At 35.2% G+C, this 26150-nt stretch overlaps 1 protein-coding gene across 5 annotated transcripts in view; it reads right to left on the bottom strand.

Annotated features, from left to right (window-relative positions):
• Positions 1-6710: 6710 nt before the first annotated feature.
• LOC116851648 overlaps positions 6711-26150 on the bottom strand; it is a 61729-nt gene continuing 42289 nt past the window's right edge. For 3 of the 5 annotated variants that reach the window (XM_032831278.1, XM_032831280.1, XM_032831279.1), the window contains exons 5-8: positions 18121-18317; positions 13233-13345; positions 8524-8716; positions 6711-7769 (exon numbers count right to left, since the gene is read on the bottom strand). In XM_032831278.1, coding sequence (XP_032687169.1) covers positions 7489-7769; positions 8524-8716; positions 13233-13345; positions 18121-18317 — 784 coding nt within the window. In that variant the 3' untranslated portion in view covers positions 6711-7488. The remainder of the gene's footprint in view (positions 7770-8523; positions 8717-13232; positions 13346-18120; positions 18318-26150) is intronic. The other 2 variants (XM_032831281.1, XM_032831282.1) reach the window with 1 other exon arrangement.

Below are 26150 nucleotides of genomic sequence, written 5' to 3'. Positions count from 1 at the left end.
TTTTGAATCGTCTATACCACTCTTTACATGTTGTATGTGATGGAGCTCGATCACCATAACCTTCTTCAAGTAATCGATGAACTTCTGCTACACTTTTTTTCAAATCAAAATAGTGCAAAAGCACATGTCGAAAAAACACTTTATCGCGTTCCATTTTTCACAAAGCAAAAGAAATTGTTGTTTAGGAAAATAATTGTGTATGCTGACTGAATGTTATCGAAAAATGTCGAAATTAATCACAAACTACCTGTTTCGTTAGTAATGACTACTAGAACTGTTTGCATTGCCATCTAACATTTGCGGGCGAAAACTAAGTTAAGGTCCTAATATAAACCGATATGTGTGTACTGTTATACTGTATAATTCTTCAATTCGCGTCAGTAGATACCGCGCGCTTATCTCGAGATAATATTTACGCTGATAACAATCGCGACGTCTACATACGTACATTTAGGTATGTTCTCGTCGGAAACGCCTCGGTCTCCGTACGTCTTCATACGTATCTTTAGGCCGCGTCTACTTGAACGCATTGTTTTCCGTCAACAAGCGTGGCGAACGATATAGAAATAATGCGTCGAGGCGTTTTCGTCTACGTCTCGAGACGAAAATGAAAAGCAGTGAGGCGGCATTAATAGGCCGACATTGACACCTCACGAGGAAATATCCCGAATCCGCAAATTCGTAACTTAAGTGAAATTACTTGCGCATATGGAGGAAATATCTGATAGATGATTTTTGCGATTTTCAGTTACTGTCGAAGAATTGATGTTAAAGATGTAATCGGTCCCTGTATTGTCGCGGTATATATCTTAATATATAGACTCGTATTCAAGAAAATATCTTTTATAAAAATATATGCTACGTATTGATATATGTGAGGAACGCATTTATTCTATTTAACTATACTATCAAACAATTAAAAGAAGAAAATACATCTTTGCGTAACAATATAAAAGAGATCTGTTAGAAATTAGAATTTGCAGCTTGGGAATGTAGTTTTATGGTAAGTCGTAATAATGAAACGTTTTGAGTCGGATGGAAGGGTCGGCCACATTCTTTCAACTCGAGCCAGAGATAAAAGGACATCTTAAACATTACATTACAGTTATATTCTCACAATAGCAAGGTATTTTTCGAGATTCTAACACGATAGAAGTTTGTATTCGTTTTATAAAGTTACAATAGTTTCTTTTCTTATTTAGAGTGAGAAAGAATGGAAAAGAATAGGAAAATAAAAATAAGAAACTAAAATAAAATAGAATAATGTAGAAGACTCTACGATTATATGTGTGTGTGTGTGTGTAAAAATATATATCCTGTTAAAACAATATATAAATAAATAAAAGTAAATACAAGTAATAATCAAGCAAAAAGTCATTAAAAGTCATTATAAGTTGAATAGTCAATATAAGTGTATTAAGTATACGTGGAAAAGTAGGTAAAATAAAATACATATATTGAAAAAATAAAAGAAAATTTGTGAATAAAAGAGTTGCAGTGAAAGATAATAAATGAGAAAAATGACATAGAACGAAACACAGATAATATAGAATAAAAACAAAAGTTTTTTATATTAAAATAATATTTTACTGAGAGATGTTACATGATTAAAAAGGAGAAACAAAGAAATATGAAGTATATGCATTTTACAGGATATGTGATTAAAATGCATTTTCATTTAATATATTAGTTAAGATTCTCTAAGTGATACTTGACTCTTTTACTACTCGAAAATACCACAAAAAAGATGATAATTAATAAAATTCATTATTAATAACGCTCATCTAATTGACTTCGAGCAATTTATCTTTAACGTCGTTTTTATAACGAATGAAAAAATGTCGCTTATTAAGTTAAAATGATTTATAAACGACATATTTTTTAAACTTGTTTTTCCTTAAATCTCTCAAATTATCTATATAACAATATATCGAAATTTCGACTGTGCCACAATCGAAGACTCATTGCAATTAAAATTACTAAAAAGACATAGCTCACTATCACAAAAAGCTAAATAAGTAAATGTGCTAAATAATACATGTATAAATATATATAAATAAATACATGAGTAAAACAATTCTAATTCTAAATATGCATATAATTGTCGTCAGTTGTTGATTATACTTAGGCCAAGGGGAATTTCCGTCAGAATTGATAATGAATTTCCACGAGAAATGCACGAGCATATACACATTTCTATGCTTGACTCATATTGGTCCAGTTAGAAAGCTTAATTACGATCCACAGCAACCGACATTAGTGCAATGACGAAATATAGGCAGCACATTAAAGTATGTTACATTATGTTAAAGTATGTTACACGAGCAATGTTCCAACTTTAGTTAACTAACTTCAGTTAGCCGTACTTATCTACGTCGCAGCCTATTATGCATATCAATTCTAGCACGCAAGTAGGGAACGAAAATTTTAGATAATTACTGTAAATTAGAAGATAAGGCAGATCTGTTAAAAGTAACCTTGAACATTGTTGCACTAAACGACAAATATACGTTGCCAACGACAAATATTACATTGTGCTTTATGACATGTATATTATCAATTATATCCTTATAAAATAAAAAGGGACGACCAGTGTCGCGATCTCGGACGAATCCTGCGTCCGGTGGTCCAATCGAATTGGATCGCAAGATACCGCAAGGTATTATATCGTAAAGAACGTATCTGGATCAATGTGACTCAATTAGTGTGATACAAGTTGGCATTCATAGTCCATCATTATTTGACAGATGATCATGAATTTTATGATAGTTAATTTCATGAATCTCTAATTACTCATCAGTCTGTTTACAAAGCGGCATAACCTTGAAGTACATGAAGCTATACATTTCTAGAAAGTGCATAATGTATCTCTTATTGAAAGTCCTAAAATGTTATATCTTCATGTGTTGAGGCTGTTATGTCGTATATCTGCGTATTTACTTCATGCAAGTAAGTATGCTGATGTAAGATGTATTTACCTCATGCAAGTAAGTATACTGATGTAAGATGTATTTACTTCATGCAAGTAAGTATGCTGATGTAAGACGTCGAAACCGGTCTAGGAATACGTATTTGCAATCAGTTATGTTTTCAAACAATAATTGTAAGTTATTTATGGTTATGAATAACTTACAATTATAAATATAGTGTTCTTAGAATAGTCACACTCGCATAAAAACCGCGAAAAAACTTTTACTTTTTTCACTTCACTTTAGACTTAATTACATAATCGATTATAACGTACGATGATGCGTCAACGAATGCTATGTCGGAGTCACCTTGCTGTCATGTCGACATTTATACATCTCTTCTCATTCTCGTAAAACACCGATATGACGACTGTGTGCACTTCATCAGACATCATATTACGATCAGCCAGGAGTTCGTGAAAATTCACGGTGAACCTTCCCACACTCACTGTCGATGGCAATTTCCGCGCCCTAATCGTAATTTCCAGTGGCAACTTGCGTCGACCAGGCCGAGACACTCGTGTGCAAATAACAGTAAATAATCGAATATTCGGAAATTAAACACTTGAAAATTTCAATTTACTTTGCAATCAGCAGCAAAATAGAGTTTTCTCAGAAACATCATGTACAGGATATTGCACTTGCATACAGATCAGTATGACAGGTTGTCTATCCGTTTCGCTGATAGTTTTGCTGACGTAATTGTGCGCGATATCAGTAGGCGGAATGCTCACTTGCGCGCTTCTTTTCCTATAAGGTTTACGTTCCGAGTGAGCACTCCGCTAAAGCCTATTAAGGTTCGGGAAGCTTCCTATTAGCACTATTCAACACTACCGTGTTATTCTACCCTTGTTGTATATCTAAGGAGCGATAAAGTTAGAAGAACGTGATAGCGTTGATAGTATGCTTCCCGAATGCACATGCCTACGCACGCCTGCCAGCGAAATGCATGGGCAACCCATCATACTGCCCTGTATGTAAGTACAACATCCTATATTTTTATTTCAAGGCGAAAAAATTCGTTCCCCCATCTCTCAGATTTTTGTGATCGCGACCCAAGCTATTCGACGAACGATAACACACATATAGATATTTCGTGAAGAACAACACGACACCTACAATTGTCGATATGTCAATTTCATGTATTACATCGGTTCCACGCGATACGTTCACATTTACCGGATATACGTCGAATGCACGGAGACAATTTTATAGTAATTAGAAGGGAGGAATTACCATTTATTATGGACATTATAGAAATATTTATTATAGGAATATATTAGAATTTTGTAATCTTCTCTCGAGGAATAAATCGATATCCTGCAGTAATTGACCATCCTTTCATTTCATATGTACTACCTATGTTTTAGGAATTAAAATATGTCATTAAAAAGTTTACTACGTTTCTAGCGAAATTTATTAACTAAAATGTACTATGTTTCTTAGCAAGATAGACCTTACTGACATATTGTCTATTTCTGCATTATTAGAAACATAGTAAAATAAAAAAGAATTTATATGAAAAAAGAAAACTGTATATTTTTTTTTGTATGGAAATTTCGATGTGTTATACTCGACTCTCGGTGAATATTTATGATAATTATTCAAATATAGTGTGTAATGTTGCTCATAAATTAATGTAATACAAACCTGTCGCAATAATTTCACACGTATATAACAAGGCGTCCCGACATAACGGGATTACTGATATTTTCGTAATAGTATCGCGTTACTCAAACGACCGCTCGAATAATTAATGGTTCGAAGATTCAGTCGCTAATTAACACTGTTAATTAGCCGTTTGCCACGGGACTAACTAACTTTTCCGAGAGAGCGCCGGTATTTAATCTCGCCAGTTTGCTCGTGAAACTTGTTTTGGCTTGAGCGAATATTCGGCCAACAATCATGTCGCTCAAAGCTGCCTTTATTCGAAACGTAGTTGGCCATAGTTATGCAAAAATGACCTAATCCATATGGAGTATATATCAAGAAAAATGAAGATGAAGATTTGATATATAAATCAGAAAATATAAATAACACTAAGTTTTTTTCTCACAATCATTCAAGAAGCCAAACATAGTCAATTTTTTTCTCTTTAATTTATTCATTGATTTCTGTTGTGTCGGAAGCTTAATCTTTAAAAAAAGTGGATAACAAAACGTAATTAGTAAAAATGACGTAATTAGTAGAAAATAAAAATTGTCTTTTAATTAATTTTAGATGTCCATAAGACTTAGATCTTTTTTGTTTTGGATAGACATATAGACTACCCGTTGTTAAAAAAAAAAAAATAAATAAAAATGGCAATTTTTTATATTGGATCATTCTTGCATAACTACCGTTAATTATCGAAGCACCGTGGGGTAATGCGTAGAAGCGGGCGCACATGCTACTCATTAGACTCTAATAAATATTCAAATCGCTGCATTGCAGACAGACGACGCTCCAGACTTACCTGCGCCGTCACTCGTCTCGCACCCGAACAGACGATTCTCCTGTGACGATCGTTACTCTTAAATGTTAATTTCAAGTTTACAGTTACACGCGCTCAGACACACACACACACACACACACACATACACACACACACGATATACACGCTACAAGTAGCTTAACTGTAATCACGTTAGCATACATTGGTCATCCACCTCATGACCCACTCTTACCTGTCTCTCAGATCCCTGGATTCTATGGGTACGTGAAATGGCGAAGAAACGCGGATGACGGTAAAGGGTTGAGCCGCTGACGCGAACCCTTTTAATCCTTTAATCAGGCGTATTCACCTGTGGCCTTTTTCCCGTCGTGGCACGCTCCCAAGGGATACGTTTATCGGGCGCGCTCTTTACGCGGAAGGTTTTAGAGACTTTAACTTATAATTTACTAAATCCGCCTGCGAGACTGCGGCTTTGTCCACAGTGAAAAGTAACATTAGATATCAGAAAGAAAATTCTCCGTAGAGTAGCCGGCTTGTTTCCACAGAAGTAAAAATAATAACATAATTCTTGAAATGAAATATCAGAATAATGTAATCGCATAATAATTTCTCCGTTGACGAAAACGAGGACATCTTCCTCTCGCTCGCCTGCAGTCGACAAAGTCGAATGAAATTTTCCTACTAGAAAATACGACTCCGCTTAATTGACAGCTTTACAAGTCATTTCGAAATCTTCAGGCTTGAGGGTTATTGAGTACCGATCTGATGCAGCTTCGTATTACACTGTTTTTCTATTTGGTTGTATAGAATTGCATATGCTTATACAAAGTGAAAGTACAAATATCAATGAATGGCGGAGTACATGATGATACACGAGAAAATATTGTAGTAAAAGTTACAACATAATTTTTGTAATCTTGAACCATATAAAATTATGATTGAAATTATTATATATCTATTTAAAAATATGCACATTTGATTTTTTACTACAAAATTATTGTAATTACTGAAATATTTGTTATATATCAAGCAAAGAAAGATCGTTATTTATATAGCAATTAATATATATTACAATTTAATATAATTTAATCGTAATAGTATATTTATATATTTACAATTATAAAATCTTAATATTGTATATATATAATATTATATTTAATAGTAATACACTTTAATCGTAATAATATATTTTATAACTTTAGTACAGCTCAGCTTTGCAAAAAAAACATTGTAAAAAGAAATATAATTTTAATGTAATTTTTACTACGATATTTCTTTCGTATAGCCTATGTACATAAAAATAAAAAGAAGTTTATAAATAAAATTGTTTTATTTTTTATATAATATGTCACATACTTTCCGTTATTTATTGACATTTGTATTTTCATCTATGACATTTGTATTTTCTCCTATGTAATAGTATTTACAATTTTATATAACTAAATAAAAAGAGAATGCAAAATACGAAATTACATTATGTCGGTATCTAACGTCGTCTTAATTTTCTTTGTACAGCATATGAAAGATATGAAGAAGAAATACACTTTACTCTCCTCGTATCTCTTCGCGCATAATTCAACGATTCGGTTAGCAAGGCCGAGAAAAAAGTTTCAACGGCGTTCAGTAAAAACTCGCGTTTCAAACTTCCGTATGCGAATCATCGTTCCGTTGCGCGATGAAGACGTATCGGATAATACAGCCACTGTTGCAAGTACACGCTATGGAAAAACGAAGTTTTTCACGAAAGGGACACGTGGCGAACATGAAACATGTAGGTAGTAATAACGACTGCTTATCGAGACGCAGAAGCGCGTAATCAGTTACGGGGCTCGTAAAATCGTTACTGCCGCGGTTGGAAGGGTCTCGGCCACGTTATATCTTGGCTCCCTAACAACCGCGCCGGATGATGAAACATGGAAATGTCATGCCGCCCGTAGCGAGGCATCGTTTACCTTCCCCGATCTCTCGATCACCATCCGTGGCTTCTGGAGGCTTGCAGGATCGTCGAATAACGATCTCGTAAAACGAAACTCCTGACGCATGTTGCTTGCTTGCCACGCTGCGTTTCACTCCGTTGCGACCCTTTTACAGCACATGTAGGTTTTCGCAGCTCTTGCTTTTGTTGTCGTTCAAACACATCTTATTGAGTATCTCCCTGGCTAAGTTCAGACTCAGCACAGTCTTGCTGTTGTGCAGCCTCGACAACAACTTGCCTTTACTGCCCTGACGTCGCAGCTTCTTGTCACGAGTCTCCCTTAGCCGGATCTGCTTCAAAATCCCGACCAAAAGCTCATCCACGTTGTGCTGAATCCCGCTAGACGTCTCGATAAACTTGCACTCGTGCGATGTAGCCAAATGCTTGCCCTCTTTAACAGAATATAGATCGAAACTTGATATTAATTGATATCAAACATTAATGAGAAAGTTAGAAGCTTAATTATATTCAGCCAATTTCTCAAAATACTTGAGAACAGCCCAAATATCAGCGGATAAATGTAACGATAATACGACAACTATAAGAAAGTACATGTTCGCGTAACTTTCTAATAAATTACTTGAAGTAAAATCTCACTCAAAGTAAGCAAAGATTTACTCTTAGTGATAGTGAAAGTACTGCCACTCGAAATTACAAGAGTTTAAATGAAACTTAGAGTGAATTCTTAATCCATACGAGCAAATATTTTAATCGACGTCAGTGAATTTGAAAGATGGTGAAGCATATCAGCAATCGTTTCTTCTGCGAATTTTCTTCTGTTTTGTATGAAAATATTCACTGGACGATGTGGAAAGGAAAAATTCATTCTGTATAAATAAAAAGTCATTCAACTTTGAATGACTTCACTTGACTTTTTCAACGTAATTTCGATCGAAATATTTTACAAATATTGTAATTTTACATTTGTTACTATGTTACGACGCATTTTGAAAATAATCTTAGCAAAAGGCATGCGAAAATTCTTTATTACAAGAAGCTAAACTTTTCATGTTGATTTAGAGACTGCTGACACTTGGTAGCGAAAGAAACTAAAGCAAAAGAATAGAGTAAATTGACAAATACACAGAAGTAATAGAAATACATATCGCGTGTCATATATTCATTTATTCACGATATTTTCTCACCATTTGCTGAAATTATCCGGCTTCTAGCGAGATCAGACTTGTTGGCGACGACGATGACCGATCGTTCCTGAGTATAATGTTCTCGCCACAAGTAGTTTAGTATCTCCTCGGCCACTTGGAAGCTCGTACGCGAAACAATTGAATAAACCACGATGCAGGCATGTGGCTCATACGTCGACAAGGAATTCTCCACCTGAGGGGTTTTCGAAGTAACTTTTTATTCGCGTCTCTGACGTTAATAACAGAGTAGAATTGCAGAATGATTTTATATTAAGAATATAATAAATTCTTTTTATTATTGAATTACAAATAAAATATGTTTTCTGCATCGACCAAAGAATCTTTTGTAATCGAGAATATTAGCTTTCACGATATAAGTTTTAATATTAGTCGGTTTATATTCATTCGTAAAAAACAAATACGATGTAAGAACTCACCCCAGATATTCGCGATTAAAAAACGTGAATTACGTTTTATAACTTTCACAATATATTCATCTCCGACGATTACTCGCGCGAAAAATATGGAGAATTGGGAAAATGCATGAGGCTTTAAAGTTCGAGCAAGTTGAAACTGTATGCGGTGCATACGAGAGTCCCTTAATAGAAAAATGGTACTATAAGTTGCGATACTTTGTAAACAAGGCAGCAAACTCGAAGGCAGAGTGTTTAGTGAAAAAAGTTGCCGAACTTTAACAGTATTGCGGTTTATATTGTTCTCTTTATTGGCTAGAAACAACCGCAGAATAAATAATCTGAAGCTATCGAATGCTTCAATTATGCGCGATTTAAAGTTTGTACAACAACGTTTTACACTTAAAGTGAGCAACTTTTAATCAACCAATTTCGGAATTGATCTTAAACAGTCAGAACACAAAGAAACAAAGAATTGCTTCATTAGTTACAAAATATCTTGTTATATTAACATATATATATATATATATATATATATATATATATATATACATATATACGTCTCTTCTTGGTTATTATACATATATAAGTATATTTTGACATATTACTATTTAAAATAGATGAACTGGAGAAATTAGATACACGTAAGTACACGCAAAAAAATTTTAGTTGATGCAATCAAATAGGAACCAACTGAAAATTAGGTGATCAGAAACGAATCTCTGTTATGAAAACTAATATTTCTGTTATCGTAACCGAAAATATTCGTCTGAACATTCAACGATATTAGAACTCGGTTGAGGCAACTAAGAACAATTGACTATACAGAAGCCTAAAGGAAATTTTTTAAAGGAATTTTTCTGTTCCTACAGCCGAGTTTTCGTCTGATCCCTGAGCAACCGAAAATTCGGTTGCTTCAACAGCAATTGTTTTTTCCATGTAGATAAGTAAACTGTTTATTCATTATTAGTTCATTATAAGTCAACATCAAATAATCAACAGAACACAGCTTTTTATAATTTTTTAAATATAATCAGTTATAAATAATTAGTTTAAAAATGCTAGACTGATAAAATTTTTTAAATAAAATCGAATCATTAACGGAACTTAAAAGCAATGAAAAATTAATATAAAATGCGTAATAATATAATTTTATATTACTTATATATTTTACTTTATATATAATAAATCGGGACAAATGACATCCAACCTAGAGTACGGATATCTTTATAAAAGGCAGAAAAAAGAATATCCAGTAAAATTTAAATTGGTTGATCACTCTATTTATACTTCTTGCGCAATGAAAAATATCTTTACACCATTGTCAAATGTTCCGTACCGATATCGCCGCTTACGATTATGCCCGAATTGTATGTATTTTTCTTTTATTCTTTTTATAGGAAAGTAACGAACTGCGCGTACACAAAAACAAGTAACTCCATAGCCGCGATATTAAAGTTATGATCCTTGTGTTCCTCGACGTTACATCTCGCTACACGAAATACGCATTATCGCACGCTGAGCGGACGTAGACAGCTCAAGGAATCCTGTGGTACAGATTGAGGAAGTCGATTGAATGGATACGCTGGAAAGTCAAAGTATTGTTCCAAAGAGATTTCGTTCAAAACTCACTTCTACGAGGCCAAACTTCGCGATAAAGTTAATCCCGTTTGCTACAGCTCGATATAGATATACATTTCTAGACGCCCACGTGTACATTTAAAAAGCTCACAGCGTTTGCTACATAAAAAAAGCAACAAAATAATAAGTGCAAAAATATAATATAAAATACATATTAAATAATATATATTATAAAATATAATATAAAATATATATTATAGCTTTTTACATTTATAATAGCTTAGCATTTATAAACTCAGATATGTATAATAATTTTGAAGTGTGTAATAATTCTGTATCACGCTTTATTAAATACATAACTCTATATGTTATATTATACACTTCTTACATATTTGACACAGATTTATTTTTACTTATAAGAGGAACATGTTAATCTTTTGACGTCATTCTGATTATTTAATATATTGATGGTAGTGATTTTAATACACGTGTATATTGCTAAAACTCGTGATTAATACTGCAGAGTGATTTATAACTTTTGTGGAATTCCACAATGACGTAGGACCATAAATCTCTATTCCTGGAAATATATTTCGTCACGCGCGCCATGGTTAATGCCGCAAATTGCAAAAGGTTCGTCATTAACTTCAACAAAATTACACGGAATCTCGATGGTCCAACAATTACTAAAGGTAGTTGCTCCTGCGGAGCAATTCCCGAGCTCTATCTTTGCCCCAAATTTCTCGCAATTTCTTCCGCGCGTTTCGTCGAACACTCGTCCCGAGCTTAGGGCTATCACATATTTTAAATTACCGTCTCCTCAATTTCGTCTCTCTATCTCGTTCTAACTTCTTTCATCGCTACCTAATCTTACCGTACAATTATCGCATGACAAATTGTTTTTGTTATAGAGGTGATGCAAAAAGGAATTAAGAGACCTTCCGACAGGGTGGAGAATAGTTTCCACCAGAGCGCCACTGACACGAAGAAATATTGCGCACTTAATCTTAAACTTTATGGAATTAAATCAAACGTCCAGGGGAATCGCGTTACAGTGAAATTCACGAGTAAACCTATACAAAGTAGAACAATTTAGTGTAAAAATAATTTAGTGTAAGAATAGTGCAAGAATTAGTGTAAAAATATCTGAGGCAAAAGAGATATATTTTACAGGACATTTATCGTTAGACCCTTTTATCAACCGTTGTAAAAAAAACGGAGCCCAAATGAATATTTGATAACGTTAATAGTAATAACTACTTCACATACATTAGTCAGAATACAGTAGTCGGAAGATCGATAGAGCGCAAAAAGCCAAACACCAAAGTGAATAGCAAGTGCAGAGTCCTGTATGTCCCTTCGGTATTATACTCTTCAATTATGCGACAGCAATTAATTATATTGCGCTGTTCACATGAATTCCAGAAAGAGCCGTATCGCAAGAATTGCGAGAGAGATAATCGAACGTGGCGACATTATTAATCAACTCGGGCGAAAAGAAATTTATCGAGCGATAAGCCGACGCGTCTCATAGCATTTGCACGATAAAAACCATTATATGTCATCATATAGGATATTCCCTTGCACATTTGCATTGATAAACGAATTTACGCACAGCAGCAAATAATCTCTATACAACGTATCGACTCGCGATAGGAGTATTTTGTGCGACACAAAGGAAACGCTTTGAACACATGTGTGGTCGTTTAAACTAAGATAATCAAACCGTAGCGACCGATATTCATTCAAAATTGGGATTATACAAATGATCTAATGCTATGTACAGGGAGTTGCATCAGCATACACTGATAGATCAGTGTGATTGGTAAAACGGTTTGCAACACCTTTTCATGTTTCTTTTGATAACAGAAATTTGAATATGTATCGTTTTGTAAGCGATATACCGTCAAGTTCGAACTGAGTCTGTTTTCGAACATGCACACCTGCAAGCGAAACGAGTAAACAACCCGTCATATTGACCAATATGCAACATTCTGTGCACGCAGAAAATATTGAAGTAAAAATTACGTTAAAATTATATATTTTTTACAATGTTTCTTGTACAGCTGGACTATACCGGAATTGTAATATATAAAATAACTATAGAAATGGTAAATTTGATATACGATATCAAAAAACATTAAAGTAATTACAATAACTTTGTAGTAAAAAATCAAACGCGCATAATCAATATATAATTTCGATAATAATTTATGTGGCCCAAGATTACAAAACTTTTGTTGTAATTTTTACTACGGTATTTTGTTCGTGTAAGGTTCTTAGAAACTATGTAAGTTTTAATAATTGTATAATTATATAAGAAGTTACATAAGATTAGCTAAACTTTTACACGGGAATATGACGCAAAATATCGTACAAATTTCTACGTCTTACTTTGCATAAAGACTCATCGAACGTTTTGAAATGAATGGTAAAACGAAACTTCCATTCTTATAAATGATTTAAAAAAAACATAGATTATAATAAGACTATTTGTAGATAAAGAAGAAAAAGAAAATCGATTCACACTGTCAGGCAAGCGTTCTTGTTCGTGTAAAGGACAATATGCTCCAGCGTTTCTTATAAGGATATACAACATATGTTTGCTGCTGCGTTTTCTCATGTCAATATTGTACGATGTATTGTCTTATACAAAGTACTTTTTTTAAGGATATATGTGCAACTTACTGCATACTTATGTGCATAAATACTTACGCTCATCTCTACATGTGGATGATCGATGAACACCATTTCCGATTCCTCGCCATCCAACAAGATGGAGACGGTCTTCTCGCCGAACTCGTCGTCTGTAATATAAAGGCAAAGGTCTATGCTGAATGTTGACCCGTGAATATTCATGTCTGCCACTCGTCTATTGAAAATTACGAAAGATTTTATTTGCATTTATTCCCGACCTTCTGTTATGTACAAATATCCATTTACGAGCACGCATTTACGTACTAGTTATTCAATATGAATTTGTGCGTTTATTTGTATTCCGTAACGAAAATATTCACGAATTAAACTAATTGATCGTCAATTAGAAATGTTGTGTAAATCTCTCTCTCTCTCTCTCTCTCTCTCTCTCTCTCTCTCTCTCTCTCTCTTTGCCCTTCCTCTCCCTCTCTCCAACTCATTTGATAAAACTGAAAAGAGCATAACCATAAGTCAAGCACAATTGCTCACTTTGATACAATAAATATTTACTTTAATGCGCAACATTAATTTTTCGCAGAAAATAAGTTCGACAATGAAAGACCTCGTTGCGAGACTACTTCTCATTCGATAGATCAATTATCAACTTCGACTTCATTTTACGTATTACTATATAACGTGGTAACAAGTTTCACCAAGTTGACCACACACAAGTTAATCTCGTCAAACTGTAAATGTCATCATCCCGAATATGAGCTACTCCGGTAAAAATTTTAATGACCTTTATGTTGCAATTCTAAACAAATATATAAATAAATCATAAAATCGTAAAGTCATAGCTTTCGAAAAAAACAAAAAAAAATCGTAGATATTTACGAGTTATCGTATGACATACAATCCGCATAGAATTGCAAATCTACTCATAAGTTCTTACAAGTCTTATGAAAATATTACGATATAATAAGTTACGAGTTTTACGACTTTGTCTAGAGTTGTAATATTACTTCACTTCACTAAGGTTGTGCGAAATAATACTCGGTTCTGAACTCGGCTTCTGCACTCGATGCAAATAACCGTTTACGGAAAAAACGTGGTTGTGTTAAAATTTAATATTAATGATATAATGATATCACCATAATTCCAAATCGTAGTAACACTTTTTCTCGATTAGTTTTGCAACGCGTATTCCGTATTCCAATAAGAAAGCGAATCTTCTGCGAATTACTAACAAGGACCCTCACATAGATATTTAGCTCCGATTTGGAATATATTATAATCAGATATTTGAAAGTGGTAAAGTGGGGGGGGGGAGGAGAGGCATATGCAGGCAATCATAACATTTTTCAAATATCTGATTTTGTCATTGCAAAATACTCCTAAAACCATTTAATTTTTGTCTAGACAATTTTTTTCTATCTCTTATATTTTTGACGAAACATGCTCCTAAAGAAAAAAATCGATTTTTTTCAAAGGGATGTTTTGTCCCTTAAAAGTTCACCTAAACACGAATAAAAAATATGTATCTCTTCTTTTGGTCTGAATATATTTAAAGGAACAATATATATTCAAGCTCATCCAAATCGGAGCTAAACACCTATATGGGGTTCCTTGTAACAAACGAATTACTAACCTAACAATTTTTCCATTGGATGCATTACGAAGTTCATCGAGAAAAAGTGTTGCTACCTTTAATCAGCCAACTGTACTTTTGCACACAGCCTCACTTCGCACCAATCGAATAGAAATGAAAGCATTACTCTCTGTCTGTCCGATCTCGTTTGATCAACTGAAATATATATAGCTCGCCGTCGACAAGCTTTATATCTCAGCATGGAGAGTTTTTCCCGCGTGTACAATATAATTACATAATCATAAATATTTAAATAAGATATATTTACGCGATGAGAGTGATTATAAGTTTGAATAAGCGAGCCGAGTTTCAAGTAGGAAGTTCGAACTGGCTCGATATCGTTGATGCACAACGGAAATTCGACGATTCGTCACACGCAAGTTTGGATATCATTAATGAGTCCAGGCTACCACCTACATTTACAAACGTACATTTATTACTTTCGCTCGCGGATGCAGATCAACAAGCTGCTCTCATAATTTGAATCGTAACAAGTTCTCAAACAATGTTCATTAATCGGACAGCATTAGCATGTATCGGGTGAGCGCTCGCGTGTTGTAAATAAATTAAAATTCGCTGTATGCGTCGCAGAAAAATCAATTCCTTCCCAGATAATTATTTTTCCAAAATTATTAATATTTCATGATAAATATACTCTTTGAGAAATATATTCTTTGCGTGACTTTTTCTGGCGTAAAAGGTAAGACTTAAGATGATTTAAAGCCGCATCGGAGGTTTCTTACAAATGCATTTATCTTTACACAAAGCAATCCCCTCAATTGTACACTCTCAAAGCTGAAACATGAATTAAAAATCCGTGCGAAAGGAAAAGAAGTTCCGATGCTAAACAGCAGCACTGTTATCGCCCACCGCATTTTCTATTTTCACGAGTTTGCTGCGCAGATAAATCACAAAAATTACAGCGAAACGATAAAAACAACGGCGCACTACCAGCGAATATAAAGTAAACAAATGCTAAAAAACAGTGTTTTGTGAAACCAACTCTCTGTAAGATGAAAAAAATTCCCTGCTATGTTTTTACCACGAGGAAAATATGGCTCATTGATTTTTAGTTCGTTAAATACACAGGAATACATTATCCAGGCGAAGTCGCCTCGCGCGATGCGTCACAATGCCGCCGTTTATACATTAAAATCATTTCGTTCACATGTCCGTCGTAACGTGGACCATGACAAATTTCCTTGGATCGTTAGATAAACATCCTGCTTCTTCCCTTCGCAACATCCTGCTTTTCTCAGGAAAGCGAATCCATCACTGCCCACCAAAGGATATCTCCTTCTCTTTCTTCTCCTTCAGGTGGCGATGAATTGAATTTATTTGTGACAGAATATCTGTGAAGTATCTCGAGTCGACGATGGGAGATAAATGAACAGCGAGAGAGGAAAGAAGGAGGGAAAAAAGAAAAAGAAGGAGAGAGGTTGTTCTGAGGTTGTTCTAAGTGAAGCAATGAAAGCGAAATGAACATGTAATTTCCACTAAGCTAACAGCGGATTAAAGGTATGGTATTATATATCTCAACCTTGATTTCAAAGACAAACTCTTAGAATGGTTCCCTTGACAATCTCTGTCAGCAGAATTGTTCCGTGAAAGTTCAGCTGTTCAGTTATACCAGTGTCAAGTGTCGAGAAACACGTCAGGTGAAAGAGGAACGACACGTCACACAACTTTCGCTTGCACGTTCCTTTCCACAAATAAACTCAAAGAGAAGTCTCAACAACTACTTAAGCAACTACTTAAAATAAAATTAGCGCGTTAAATTGATAACCCCGAAACGTACGCCGGAGTGCAGAGAGAAATCCTCGAGAATCCGCGAGAGATAGTTAAATCAGTGTTGAAGTAAAAGAAAAACTCACTTTGATTCGCTTTGAGTTGTGTCGTCAAATTTTGCCGTATTTTCATTTCATGATACAACTATCTTGGAACGTAAACACACTTAACAGCCTTAATAGCCTTAAAGACATAAGTTTTAACACGTGAATTTTCACGATGAGTTTTCCATCGAGTTTTTCACGATTAGAGTTTTCCATGAAAAATACATATTATGCGCTCTGTAGAAAAGTATGCATTAAAGCTGTTATTATGCTGATCTGTATAAGCGAGTGGATAAGCGCGCAAATATGTGGATAAAACGACTTACGCGTAATTTGACAGTGAATCGTACAACGTGGCGCTTTCGAGCAACGTGTACATATCGAGAAGACATTACGGCGAGAGATGAGGAGCGGGAAAGGTGGATCCTCGTGTGAACTCGGCGCACCACCCCGCCGCGCCAAACGTTCTTGCACGTGGCGTTCGTGCACGTGTATGACCGTCCGCGATTGCACGAAGGAAGGAATGAATATATGAAATGGGACGCATTGTGCGCTTGAAAACCCACCTCGAAACGATTGCAGCCGGGCTGCACAATGTGCACCAGCTGCAATTGCACGAGGGTTGCGCGCCCACTTCGCACGCGGTGTACGTTCCAAAGCCTCGCAAAAATGTAGACCGAGTACAAAGTGGACTTTTTTCCGCCTCCTCTTTATCATTAACCACCTCCGCTTTTTAAACCACATTCTGAGAGTGGGCGTAGTGGTGTGTTTGCGCCGTGCAAATCCACGGTGTGCGGGGCGTCATGTGTCTTTGAGCGCACTCGCGCCGGGAAGTTACTTTTAATTCGCTAATTAATTGATTCAGGGAAAGTTAATTAAACAGCAAGCACGCCGTTTAATGCGAGACTGCGTGCAAAATGTATAAATCAGAGCTAAATATCCACAGGACCAAATTTGTTAGTATCGTAGCAAGAAAAAGAGACAGGATAAAAGCGCTTGAACCAATTCGAATCTCTTTTTCTTCTCCTCCCCATCCTATCCTAATTTAATTCTAGTTTTTGATAAGAAAACATTACAAAAAATTAAAATGTTTTAATAAAGAGAAAAAATGAAAGTGAAAGAGGAGAAAACCGTTTTCTCTTAATTATCCCAAAGTGTAAATGTACTCGCAGGATACGCGTTAAAATGTGTAAACTGAAAAAAGCACGCACTAAATAAAGAATAATCATATTTTTTTTCTATGTATGCATATATTATATGTTTGTATTAATAACCTTTATATAAAAAATAAAAAATAAAATATATATTACATATCATATTTTAAAAAGAGAGAATCAAAAATATATTATATATTTATATTGATATAATCATATACATATGCGATAAATGATTTATCGAATATTAATAGAGTATGTTTGCGAGGTTGCACAAATCTTTCCGAAAGGTGACACAACATTGCTCACCGTGCAAGGGTGCACAGACTCACCTAGACTGGCGTCGTACGTGTTCATGTATTCGCTCGTCATGAACTGCGAGACTAGAGCCGTTTTTCCCACTCCGGAATCTCCCAGCAAGACAACCCTGTACTTCGTCACTTCGTCGATGTCGCTTTCACTGCTGGCGCCTTGTCCGCTGCAACAAGAGCCCTCGAACGGTGATCTCTCGCCTGATACATTGCTATTCCTGCGAACAGAATAAGAAAACAATTTAAAAAATATCCGGAACTGTAAATGTCACATAAGTAGAAAAGTCGCACGAGAAAAACCCACTTTCGTAATTACTGTTCACTAAAAAATACATTCGTATAAAGCACATTCGCGTTCCGAATCGTAAATTTTCTTGCAAAGGCGCTTTACGGTGCCGTTAATCTTGCCACGCGGAACTCTTTTTTAATAATATGATTATTTTGAGAATATGAAGCTCTTATATACAGTCCCTCTTCTGTGGCGAGTCTTCGTCTCGACGATGTCCCACTTGTCACATTATTTAAATTAATGCAGAATTACTTTCCTTTTCCTTGTTTCTGTGTTGTGTCAAGAATATGCAAAATACGTTCTCGTTGGTATTCTCGTCGCTATATTTGTCTTTTCCCTTCATATTTTATGCAAATTCGTCCGCGAAAAGCCTTCGCAAATGCATAGCGTAATCGCGTGAACGTCCTTTGTACATCAAATAATAATTAAAGTTACGACAATTTTTCATTTATGATAATCCATCGTCATGCTATCCTTTTCAATCTTCTGTGATATGTTTTGTATACTCTCTCTATCTATATTCATGTCAGATGATTTAATATTTCATGTCAGATGATTTAATTATTACACAAACACGGACAAATGTAAAGTATGATTAAATATATAAAAATGAATATTTAAAATGTGATATATTATTTTTTTAGGCTTTCTTTCTTTTTAATTAAAATTGCAGAGAGGGAGAGAGAGAGGGAGAGAGAAAAATATCAAATTAAATTTATTGCCACGTAACGAATATTAAAAAATCACTTTCGAAGATTGATAAAAGCGAAACTAGGATATAAACGAGAGCGATGGAAAAAGTTAGAAAAAAAGAATTAATATCTATGATGAGAGAGAGAGAGAATTTAAAAAAATGGCAGAATATGTCGCACAAAGTACACGAAATATATTTCGAAATTTGTTATTAGATACGTAATATATAATGCGTTCGGCACATCCCTTTGAATAATTATAACAACAAATACTGTCAGCTTCGGAATAAGCTCCAGCTGGCGTGTGCATTTATGTACATGTAACGATTACATGTGACGTCATTGGTCGTACCTATATCTCAACTTGAAACGAGCCGCCGGCTTTGGTATGCTGTAATAATTATCGCGTTTCAGAGCTGCCTGCTCGTGTACAATATCAATACGGTGGATTTCGGCATCCCTTAATGGCGAACAAGCTAAGCCAGCTTAACTCTGATAAGTTCGCAAATTACGTATGTCAACCGTAATAAGCGCGCAGCGACGATACACAGTCTCTCGGGAAATTGTATCAAATTTTTTAAACGCTGATTTAACGTCAGCTTTAACGATACCAAAAAGACGACAAAGTTTTCATTACTGAGGAATTTTACACACGAAAGACTATCGACTATGCATTGGAGCACTTTACGTCGGTTTATGTGTGTGTATATGTGTGTGCGCGCGCGCGTGAATATGTAGACGAATTCATCGCATAACTCTGAGTGATCAAATAAAAATAACGAAATCTAAAAAGCGATACAAATCGGTTTATCAATAAGTGGCTTACTTGTTAAAGTCGCGCGTATTTATAACGCGTTCTATGTACAAGTTATCGCTTAAAATGAGACAAAGTCTCAGGAATAAAACTGTATTTATGTCCGAGCTTCTTCGATGGATTTATTTTTATCTATATTATCTAGCGCTCGTTTGCAGTTGAAAAAAAGTCAAAAATAGAGTCAAAGACGTCCGTTATTAGAAAAAAAAACTATCATTAGTGTTTTAAATCATTCGTTATAAATTATTCGTTTGAAGTCCCTTAGAAATGCTTGTTCCATTAAGCGCGACAAAGATAAAGATCTGTTTTTTATTAAAAGTATCAATTTCTGAAATTTGATATAATGAGTAAAGTAAAAGTACCAATATCCGGATACATACCTAATTTTGGATATTTTTATTGTAATGGTCTTTAAATACGAATATTTAAAGTTTTAATATAAAATAGTATATATAGTATATATATATTGTATATATATTAGTATATATAGTATATTATATTATATTATAATATATTATATTATATTATATTATATTATATTATATTATATTATATTATATCATAATATAGTATATTAATATATATATATATATATATATATATATATATATATATATATATATATATTGAACATATTTTCTGTATTGAAAGTTTAAATATTCATATTTTAAGGCTCATGTGTCTTCACCGCGGCCATCTTAATTAATCTTATGTCAGAAAAACGAGAAAATCCCAAAATCCCCAAAAAAATGAAAAGTTCCCAAAATTCAAATAAATCAAACGCATACCTTTGAAATTGTGTCTCTGCATTGTACAAAACATCGTGAATAATGCAACTAATCGAATTAAATGTCCATGATTGTTCTATCTTCTGTAAAAAGAAAAGAGAACAAACACATATCAAAAGACACTAACATTCCAGGTGTTACCGATCCTATAAAGACGTAAAAGTTCTTTCTGAGAATTCATTGTCTAAAGCCTGACAACTGTATTTTATTATCAACCACTACATCGTAACTACAAGACAATCCCGACAGATTCGAGGAAACAGAAAATCTTCCGATTTTACGACGTACTTTTCGGCAATGTCCAAATAAATTACGCGTACAGACAGATTGGATATCCACGCCACATCTCCGAAGGTTAGCAAGGTTACATTATTGTTGAAAAACGTCGAAAAACATCGAAAGTAACATAAAATAAATCTTTGTCATACGAACGTAATCTCAAGATCGCCTTTACCTCTTATCCTTTATCCTGATCCCTTATCTCTATTCGGCCCACGTTGCTAATCTTTCAGAACACTACTTTCTCTACATGACTCGTGGATTTGTCGGGAAATAAGTTATGTCGGTGATATGAAGATTGACGTTAAACAGGAAGCGTTCGGGATGTTTCCCCGGCGAAACAATCTTTTCCTTCGGTGAAAGCAATTTTTCTGCCCGCGGCTTCATATCGTCCATGCATTCCCCATCGTCCTCGCAATATCACTGATCTTTCCGAAGGCATAACTGACATTCTATTACTCATACACAACAAGCTATCCGGAGTAAATATAACTCGTCGTAAATCAATATTAAGAGGTTAGGCTACCTTGGAAGGCCCAGAACATAGGTGAACTTTGGGAGTATTTTTTAGCGCAACGAAAGTGAAGTATCTTTAAACAATAAAATTATTTGTATAATACATCACGGCCGCTCAGTGTTGCGGTGGCGGTTGCGCTCAAACTAAGCGCTCAAATCACGGCCGTGATTTTCGATAATTTTAACGATAATTTTAACGAATAATTTCGATACGTTCGAATTAATTGTAATCCATCTTCAAAACAAGCTCGAGACTTTGATGTTTCTATTTGGAATGAAAGATAAAGGAAAATTTTTTTTCAAAAATCTCCTTGCTAGAAACATCCGTGACGAACATTTTAAGTCTAAGTTCATTAAAATCTGTTAAAAATCTCACGAGAAATCGTGTATATATTTGTGTCCAAATTACATACACACACACATACACACACATATATATATAATCATATATTAATCATATATTAATTCCATTCATTCTTAAAAATATAACGTCCGAGAGTTGTGGATATATTTTCTCACTTTTGCTTATAAGAAATACAAGAATATGCTGTTTAAAGTAAGAAATGATTTCACGAATCTGCCAAAACGATATATTTCAATGACTCATGCGAATTAATGCTAAATCGAATCTCTCCAATATCACTTCGAGCGAGACGTGGAGGCAATGCTTTTCCCGGTGATTTCACATGAATGCACTCCCTCCGTGGGAGGGAGGGGGTATCGACGAAAGTCGTGACTCGAACCGGCGGACGATCTCCCGGAATACCTAACAGCACGAAGGGTAATGGCACGGAACTGCTCGCATTCAGTGAAACCTTCGATCAAGCCTCGCAAGTAACGCGTCGACTCAGTCGTTCGCCGCAGCTGCCACATCAACTTTTCCTCCAATTAAATTTTAAGACCGCCGCGAGTACGTTAAATAGTCCCGAACCCTTCGCCATAAACGCGACAAATGAGTCGGCAGAAAAGGCCGAGTTTCCGTTAGGTGGCGGATCTTCGTTACTCCTCTGATAGGCTAGAGATTCGTATGTTATTAGGGAGATCATTAAACATGTACGCTACAAATGGGAGAAAATGTGCTCGCGCACGCACACTTGCGATCAGGCTCCGGCACGTTGGTCCCTCTCTGTACTTACTTCATTTATTCGCGAGGAAATATCGCGTTGTTAAATTTTAACAAAGGGATAAGTGGATAGAGGGATATGCTACATAACGGAAAAAACGTATTTTTGGACGGAACGAAAGTGTCACGTATTTGTACGTGACACATTCACGCAACATATAATATTAACACAGCAGGCAGATTTGTAAATAAAATAAACCTGATTAAGTAATAATTTTCGATAAAAAGAATTTCTCTTTTAACATTTATCTCATTGCTCAATTTCCGTCTTCTATATCATCTTGGTCCAATTACCCATTTAATTCAAAATAATGTAATTATAGAAATACTGTCCTTTAATCTTTCTACAATCAAAGAGGCAGTATTTCTCTTGCGCATGGAACGGGCCGTAAAATAAAATCCCTATGATTTCCCGTGGGTGCATCATTTCAATGAATCCATTTCGCCATGCGCAACACAACGGACCGTTACAGTGGAAATTGTCCCTGCAGCTCCAATAGCAAACGAAAAAGTGCCTTTTTATAAGCGAAGCCACCTGTCAGGAATGTTGGATTTGTCGGGCAGCGTTGCAAATATAGAAACAATTCGTCCCAAAATTCACCGATCGACCTTGAAATCCAATTAAAAGCGATGGCCATGTCATTGAATGCACATCCGTTTCACCAAAAAAAAAATAATGCGTTTACGAGATAGCCACTTTGTTGATAGCGATTACTATACCAACACACATATGAAAAACGAAAAGTTCAATCTACAAAGGATTAATTATCTTGTATTTTCAGCATACAGAGTTATCAAATTATAAACTGCTTTAAACTGACATTCGCGTGTATGCACTCACACGTACGATATAAAATAGAAAGAAATATTCGGAATTTAATTTTTAGCTTAACAATTTTCTGAATTTTCTGAGTTTTCTAAGATTTCTGAGATTTATGAGTTCTCGTTGTCACATTTCTTCAGTTTCTCAACAATTTCTCCGCAAATCACAATTACTCACTAATGATAATCAAGACAAATTGCTTTCCGTAGAATCGACCGCGCCCTTGATGTAATTGTGAGTCGCACGTGTACAAATACGCATAACAACGATTTACTCGAGCGGTAAGTTATAATTGGGGACGAGCTTGATGTTGTAACTAAAGGGATGCGCCCATGGTTCACATTCTACCATATTTCTCCCCTAAACTCGCTGATCCGTAACAGCTGTATGACCCAAAAAGGCTGTATTACTACGATCCTCCCCCTTTCCTCGGCCTTCAGGCCTTCAGGGCTGAAAGGGTCATGCGAACGCTAGTGTTCGTGACCCGAAAGGATCGCACGGTTGCCGAAAATCTATGATCCATGAAGGTTATCCCGCGTCAAAACTGGCATAAGTTGAACTTTCATGTCACGAATGACTCAGGTTAGAAATACCGTAACAATATAAAGTAGAAAAAAACCTTTGCGGGATCGACGTCAATCAAAATTCAATGACCGTAACTCTTTGGAAATATAAAATGTTAGAAATATTTTTTTCGTTGAGAATAATCTCCGGGCTCTCTCTCTCTCTCTCTCTCTCTCTCTCTCTCTCCCTCTCTCTCTTTCTCTTTTACTCTGTAATCTGTAATGTGTAACTTGACCGGTAATGAATTATATAGAAAATTTACACGTCGCTACCTCGTTTATCACAGGCCAAGTGCAAGCGCACCCTACGCGCTTGACGGAAATAATAAAACGTTATTATTTGCTGACGTTACGTAATTTAAGCTGCGGGGATGTACCAAAGACCGTTATTTTAACGTTTCCATTTTCTTGCGACGGGAAAGAGAAGAGCGTATCTCTGAGAATTCCATTATAAAGCGAAAATGTTTAATCATGTTTATGTTATAAATTGATCGCGCATACACCGAAATTAATTCTTTTTGATATCTCTCAATAACAAGTAATCTCCATAGCAAATAAACGTAGAGTATCGTGCTGATCATTGCCATTTTTTTCGACGTGTTATCGGTTTTGATTCATCTGAAAGGCCGGAAAACCGTGTAATGGCAAGCGGCTCTCTTGAAAAGAGAACATTGTATATCATCGGTATGAGATAATTAATGATGTTACGCAAGAGACCATCGAGAGAACTATTCGATGCGCCCTTAACGCAACCGGCATCCTATTATCGAAGTCTATTTTCGTTCTCAAAAAACGAGTGTGGTTTCCGGAGGTTGCTTGTGACGGCAAATTAATTATAGCCCCAATTAACGATGCTACCCACTCTTGATGCACTCTGACCCATGACCCGCATTAAGAGTTTGCTGGCTCTGGACGTAAACGCCCATTTCATCCAGAAACAATTCGCCATGGCAGTTATGCTTGGCACGTATAGATATGTATATGCGTGTATGTGTGCTTAGAAAGAGGAACAAAGAGAAAAAGGAAAACAGAAGGGGGGAGAGAGAGAGAGAGAAAGAGACAAAGAGTGACAAGGAGCAAAAAGAGAAACAAGCACAAATATTTACCTCTTCTATTTGAAGAAGCGTAGAGACGCATCGACGAGAACAGAAAACTTGCGCAATATGTTAAGCTCGAGTAAGCACAACAGCCATTTCACAAAGAATTTTTCAAATGTCATCGCACAGTTAAGGAAAAATCGCGTCTGCATCGATAAGTCAACTGACGCGTATCAAGAATTATAAATTATATTCTGTCAAGGAGCAACCGTTAAGTACAAAGTTTTTGAGCAACCAAAGTCTCCCGTCGTAAATCTGGTTAAATAATAAATACGTAGGCCGTTGGCGAGCCCGTACAAAAGAGACGTTTGATGGACGATTCCTGCGCGTAAGAGAAATCAATAATAAATGATTAAGAGCTTTTCTTGGAAGCGACTACGATAAAAACGAATTTTAACGCTTTCCGTGCTGCAAATATTTCTCTTTCGTTTCGCATCCCTGTCGTCCATGCCACAAATAAGTCCGCTGCAATAAAACTGGACTTACAACGAGCACCAACAAAGCCGTGACTATTTTAAGAGACGCATTCGCGACGTTATTCGCCTCGTAGCGAAACTCGCTTGATGCTCGCGGACCGAAAGATTGGAAGCTGATACAAGACACAAAATGAATAATTATTCACTGCATCTGTACATAACTCTTGCAAGCCGAAAATGCGCAAGTAAAATTCGCTGGTTTATATTATTTTTCTAGTATTTCATTTTTATTATTTTCTAATAGTAGTGTATGAGAGAACAAAGTAATTCACGTTTACAGCAAAAATTAACAAAATTAACAAAGCACGAGTAAAGTTAATAAAATTAGCAAGATTTCGCATTTGAGTGTAACGTATAAAACTGTAAATCGAAATTTTCATTTGCACAGATTTCTTGAAAAATTTAACCTTGGCAGAGTTAGCTTGGAAAATTGACCTTAGTTAATAAAAATAAATCTTAATTAATTTACCTAGGAATTTATCCTTGGAATAAAGATTTGAAAAATTATGATCAACACATATACAAATTAAACATCTCTTTCATATTCAATATAAATTATATATATATATATATATATATATATATATATAT

Source organism: Odontomachus brunneus, unplaced genomic scaffold, assembly GCF_010583005.1.
Source record: "Odontomachus brunneus isolate Ranch 3 - 2012 unplaced genomic scaffold, Obru_v1 Obru_scaffold_183, whole genome shotgun sequence".
Lineage (NCBI taxonomy): Eukaryota > Metazoa > Arthropoda > Insecta > Hymenoptera > Formicidae > Odontomachus > Odontomachus brunneus.
Note: the sequence above shows the minus strand (reverse complement) of the source record. Positions and strands in the feature narration are given on the sequence as shown.